The 6,156-nt window shown below is 54.6% G+C and overlaps 1 protein-coding gene across 1 annotated transcript; it reads left to right on the top strand.

Annotated features, from left to right (window-relative positions):
* The first annotated feature begins 2,844 nt into the window (after positions 1–2,844).
* Positions 2,845–5,865, top strand: ADRB1 (adrenoceptor beta 1). Its single transcript, XM_055424605.2, has one exon. The coding sequence runs from the start codon at positions 2,973–2,975 to the stop codon at positions 4,512–4,514; it is 1,542 nt and encodes a 513-aa protein (XP_055280580.2). The 5' UTR covers positions 2,845–2,972; the 3' UTR covers positions 4,515–5,865.
* Positions 5,866–6,156: the final 291 nt, after the last annotated feature.

A 6,156-nucleotide genomic window follows, 5' to 3' on the forward strand; every position in this document is an offset into this window, starting at 1 on the left:
CCTTACTCTGAAATTCCTATCAAAATAACCTTCTGGTTTTGGATATTTGTGATTTAATGTATTGATTATCCAGAAATTCAAGGAAACTTGATTTATCTCTAAATAAGCAGGGGAAAAAATTCAGGAGAGTCTTTCAGCAATTCATATCTCATGTCCTGATATTTCTGGTGTGTTGGTGAGCTTCCCTGGTGGCTCAGATGGTAAAGAATCTGCCTGCGCGATATAGGAGACCCTGGGTCATGAAGATCCCCTGGAAGGGAATGGCAACCCACTCCAGTATTCTTCCCTGGAGAATCCCATGGACAGAGGAGCCTGGTAGGCTACATAGTCCATGGAGTTGCAAAAGGTCAGACACGACTGAGGGACACATATGCATATATACATATACCAGTACGTGTGTATTTGTGCATATGGTAATGCTAGTGGAATCCAGGCTTCTGCACTGAATCTCAGCAGCCAAGTTCAGGCCTTATCGCTCACAAAAATGCAATCCCTTTGCCCTTCAGGGGCCCTTAAACTTGGCACACAATATTCCGGTAACACCACTTGCCAGAAAGTTGGGCCCACTAGAAAGCGGCCATCTCCACATTCCCTACATTTCATTGCATGGCCCAGCATTCAGAATCCTGCCGTCTTAAATTCTGCTTTTTCCAACCCCTGGCTATTTTGAGACTGACCCTTGAGGGTGGGAACAAAATAAAGTCAGAAGGGGACACAGGTTTGCAGAGACTTGGGTACCCAGCACTCTCTGGGCCCCTACACTGAACTTAGGGTGCAGATCTCCAACCCCCTCTTTCTAGCCCTCTCCTTCCCTTGTTTCCCCTTCTAAAGCTCCCCAACTGGCAGAACTAGGCTGACAAGTCCTAGGCAGGGATGAAAAAACAAGTAATTCACCCACATCCACCCACCAATCATCAAGTTTGGGCCTAAAGCAAATTTATATGTTTGGATAAAGAAAAGCTGGGCTTCTCTAGTAGCTCAGTCGGTAAAGAATTCACCTGCAACGCAGGAGACCCGTCTTCAATCCTTGGATGGGGAAGATCCCCTAGAGAAGGAAATGGCAATCCACTCCAGTATTCTTGCCTGGAAAATCCAGTGGGCAGAGGCGCCTGGTAGGCAACAGTCCATGGGGTCGCAAGAGTCAGACACAACTTAGCTACTAAACCACCACCATGGCTAAAAACTGTTTGACTTTATATACTGAATACACATTGCTGTTAGCTCTTGACTTAGGGAGCTCTCTCCAAGGTAGGAATATGAGTTTGTTCCTTTCACGCTATTCTTTTTATTCCAATGCTAGAAGGATGAGTGAGCATTATGTAACATTTTCATGCACCCTTAAGTGGGTAATTAGGAGCTGTTTACTTCTCAGGATTCAATTAAAAGCTTTTTATTTTCAAGGCTGAGTTGAGGACACTTACTGTGGTGGAATTAGACAGGGGGCTTGCACACCTTCAGCTACATTGTGTGTTGATGGTGACCTTCCTGTAGGTGGGTCCCCACATACAGTCACACGACTGTAGAGCTAACGACTCTAATTTTAAATGCATTCAGTTGCCAACCCAACAGCTTTTGATATAACTTTACATGCTATTGGATTTTAATCTTCTTGAGTATTTATATATTTTTTCTTCTCTCATCCCTCCAAGATTAATCCTAGAGTTTTGAGAATCTGGGAACATGGGCAAAGGAGAAGGCAACGCAACACACCAAGAAATCTGAAATCTCAATTCACTGCCGTGTCACCCAAAGCCAATGTATCTTTTTGTTTGCACTGACCCAGCTCAAGTCATACAATCACGTGAGTAACAGAACACAAAATCCAGGTGTTATTACTGAACGTGAAAAGTCTGAAAAGTAATTAACCGTGTTCCAGCTTCCGTGGCGGTGTCATTTACTCTAACATGCCTATGTCCTTAAGCCTCTCTCTTTACATTACCGGCACACACTGTTGCATCATACTCACACATCCATCAGCTGGGACCCGGGAGTGTGTATTTTTTCAACTGGTCCTCAGCATTAGCTGTCAGCTGCACAAACCTTCCCTTCCTTTCTGCATCTGCTGTCCTGGAACGACAGAAGCTTCTTGCAAGAATAGCTCCCGGAGAGCGTTCCTGACAGATGCGCGCTCTGCTCTAGCAAGGCGCTCGCTGGAAAGTTTCTTCTAACCGCTCACACCCGCCTCCGATCCGATCCCCGAGCTGGCAGGACGCGAGCTGGCTGGGACTTCTCTTGACAGAGGAAGGGTTTTACACACACCCTCCTAGGCTGCCCAATACAAGAAACAATCTTGCAGCCAGACTCCTCCACCCTCAGCGAACAGACAGTCCAAGGCGCTCTGGTGTTTCGAGAACACCGAAGTCCCCTTCCGCTAAAGGGAAAGCGCGCTCTGCTCTGCAGGAAACCTGGGTACTGGAGGTAAATGGGATGGGTGGCGGCGGGTAGAGCCGGGGCGCAGGAGGAATCCAAACGCCGGAGGCAAACGGGGCGCAGGAGATGGGAGACTGGGGGCCGCGGGAGGGGGCAGGGTGGAAGTGGGCGCGATTGGGAGCCGAGGGGAACTGGGCACTGGAGCCAAGCGGGCTCTGGAAGGGACGCGCGGGCAGGAACCCGCGAGCGCCGGGGAGGCGCTTGCTTGGCGATCTGCCCTGGACTCCCCAGAGCCGCAGAACCGCCGGTGGAGGCGGGGTGCGAGGAATTGGCGGGGCGGGGTGAGGGTGGGGGGGAACCAGAGAGGGGCGTGCCTTCGCCCGGATTGGCTGCAGGAGCCTGACGCGAGGCCCCGGGGGTTGGCTCGGGGGAGTGGGAGCCGGGTCGGGTGGGTGCTGGGTGCCGGGGCTGCGGGCTCCGCGAGCTCAGAAACATGCTGAGGTCCCGGCAGCTGTTCCAGCAGCGACAGCGGCTCCAGCAGCAGCGGCGGCGGCGGCGGCGGCGACAGCGCACGGCTCCGGCGGGGAAGGCGCCCGGCGCCCATGCCTCCGGCCCCGCGCCGCGGCTGCGCTAACCTGGCCGCGACCTCCCTCCGCGCGCCCCGCCGCTCGGGCCTCTGGGGGGGTTCCCCTACCGCGGCCCCACTCCGCCACACCCCTCTCCCCCGGCCTCCGCAGCTCGGCATGGGCGCGGGGGCGCTCGCCCTGGGCGCCTCCGAGCCCTGCAACCTGTCATCGGCCGCGCCGGTCCCCGACGGCGCGGCCACGGCGGCGCGGCTGCTAGTTCCCGCGTCGCCGCCCGCCTCGCTGCTGACCTCGGCCAGCGAGGGACCCCCGCTGCTGTCGCAGCAGTGGACGGCCGGCATGGGCCTGCTGATGGCATTCATCGTGCTGCTCATCGTGGCGGGCAACGTGCTGGTGATCGTGGCCATCGCCAAGACACCGCGGCTGCAGACGCTCACCAACCTCTTCATCATGTCGCTGGCCAGCGCCGATCTGGTCATGGGTCTGCTGGTGGTGCCGTTTGGAGCCACCATCGTGGTGTGGGGCCGCTGGGAGTATGGCTCCTTCTTCTGCGAGCTCTGGACCTCGGTGGACGTGCTGTGTGTGACGGCCAGCATCGAGACCCTGTGTGTCATCGCCCTGGACCGCTACCTCGCCATCACGTCGCCCTTCCGCTACCAGAGCCTGCTGACCCGCGCGCGGGCGCGGGCCCTCGTATGCACCGTGTGGGCCATTTCAGCGCTGGTGTCCTTCCTGCCCATCTTCATGCAGTGGTGGCGGGACAAGGACGCCAAGGCGAGCCGATGCTACAACGACCCCGAGTGCTGCGACTTCATCATCAACGAGGGCTACGCGATCACCTCGTCCGTCGTCTCCTTCTACGTGCCCCTCTGCATCATGGCCTTCGTGTACCTGCGGGTGTTCCGCGAGGCCCAGAAGCAGGTGAAGAAGATCGACAGCTGCGAGCGCCGCTTCCTCAGCGGCCCCGCGCATCTGCCCTCGCCCGCGTCCTCGCCCGGGCCCCCGCTCCCTGCCGCCCCGGTGGCCAACGGGCGCGCCAACAAGCGGCGGCCCTCGCGCCTCGTGGCCCTGCGCGAGCAGAAGGCACTCAAGACGCTGGGCATCATCATGGGCGTGTTCACGCTCTGCTGGCTGCCCTTCTTCCTAGCCAACGTGGTGAAGGCCTTCCACCGCGACCTGGTGCCCGACCGCCTCTTCGTCTTCTTCAACTGGCTGGGCTACGCCAACTCGGCCTTCAACCCCATCATCTACTGCCGCAGCCCCGACTTCCGCAAGGCCTTCCAGCGCCTGCTCTGCTGCGCGCGCCGGGCCGCCTGCGGGAGCCACGCGGCCGCCGGGGACCCGCCGCGCGCCTCGGGCTGCCTGGCGGTGGCCCGGCCGTCGCCGTCTCCCGGGGCCGTCTCGGACGACGACGACGACGACGAAGACGACGTCGGGGCCGCGCCGCCCGTGCGCCTGCTGGAGCCCTGGGCTGGCTACAACGGCGGGGCGGCGGCGAACAGCGACTCGAGCCCGGACGAGCCAAGCCGCCCGGGCTACGCCTCGGAATCCAAGGTGTAGGGCCGGGCGCCCCTCCCCGCCTTCCCCGGCTTCCCCAGTCCCGGCGCGGGCCGTGCGCTCCAGGAGCAAGAGAACCCGGGCGCCCCTGAACCGCTTCCCCGGGAAAGAGGTCTGTGTTTACTCGAGACCGAAAGCAGGTGAACTCGAAGCCCGCGAACCTCGTCTGCATCATCCAAGGGCAAATGGGAAAGCCACGGACCGTCGCACAGAAAGGAAAGTTTGGGGAGAGGTGGGAGAAGTTTGGGGAGGGGTGGGAGAGTGGCTTGCTGATTGTTCTTGGGGTTCTTTTTTCTGTTTGTGGTCCGGCCTTCTTTTGTGTGTGCGTGTGATGCATCTTTAGATTCCCTCCTCCCGCCCCCCCCCCCCCGCCAAGTGGTTTTTTTTTAACACTTTCTGCGATGACTGGGAAGGGAAGGGAGAAGCGTCAGGAGATAAAAGTCTCTCGACTTAGCTTCCATCCCATTCCCGGGAACAGGAGCGGTCAGCCAGAGAGAGAGGAGAGAGAATGACACTTTATCAGGAGGTTGTTTCCTTTTGCTTTTCAGAGAAATTCCATTTTAATTTCTGGGGAATGATTTCTCCTGTTTTGAAAGCCGAGGGCAAGGATGGATGCAAAAATCGGAAGTTTCAGGAAGTTTTATGCTCTTCTTGGAACAAGCCTCACCTTGCTTCCCTTTCGGAGGGCAAGCGGGCTGTCCCTGAACGCCTCCTCGGTGGTCAGGCTGAGGGGTTCCTACCTCACTCACCCTGTGCACATTGCACAGCCAGATAGAAAGACTTGTTTATATTAAACAGCTTATTTATGTATCAATATTAGTTGGAAGGACCAGGCGCTGAGCCTCTGTGACATGTGACTCTGTCCATTGAAGACAGGACAGAAAAAGGAAAAAGGAAAAAGGAAACAATTCCGATGACTGCACATGTGGTATAAACAAAAAATCAAAAGCCGTGATTCAAAGTGGCATTTTTTTGCACAGTGTTAGGAAGTGTGAAGTCCACAGAAGATGTTATTTGCACAAAAAGATATTAAATATTTTTTAATGGGGGTTGGGCGGGGCAGATCTTAAAAACTAAAAGAAAATTCAGATTCTGTCTCTGTTGTCTGTTATGTTATTGAGCTAGCGATTTATTGGAAAAATACCTTTTTATACTCCTTTATCATGGTACTGTATCCATATTATAAAAAATTATCTTAAGGATTTTTTTTATTATTTTTTTATGTCCAAGGGCACACGTGAATCTGCTGGTGAAATTTAGCACTTGTGTGTAAATACTATTTCTCTGTGTGCTTTACCAAGTATTTATACTCTGGTGCAACTAACTACTATGTGAGGAATTTGTCCATGTGCAATAAATACCAATGAAGCACAAAAAAAGATTATGTATTGTGTGTCTGTAAGGGGGTCAGTGATAATGGAAAAGACAGTTTGTTTTGTTCAAAATATAGACTGGATTTCCCATAGAGCTCTTTTAATAGCTTTTCATGACTCAAGAGCATAGCAAAATGCCTCTAAACCAAATAAGGCGTGCACCTACTGAGAGCTGCAGACTTGCCCTAAATTTTCACAGCCGGTTTCAGAATATTCTAGACTACTTGGAGGTGTTTTCAAGATCCCATCTGTCACACTTGACTTAAGAAGTA

The sequence above is a fragment of the Moschus berezovskii genome, chromosome 12 (assembly GCF_049115385.1).
Source record: "Moschus berezovskii isolate FMDL1 chromosome 12, NW_MosBer_1.0, whole genome shotgun sequence".
NCBI lineage: Eukaryota > Metazoa > Chordata > Mammalia > Artiodactyla > Moschidae > Moschus > Moschus berezovskii.

What these genes read in the sequence shown, in the direction of transcription:
- ADRB1 (XM_055424605.2), top strand. Translation starts at nt 2,973, where the DNA reads ATGCCTCCGGCCCCGCGCCGCGGCTGCGCTAACCTGGCCGCGACCTCC.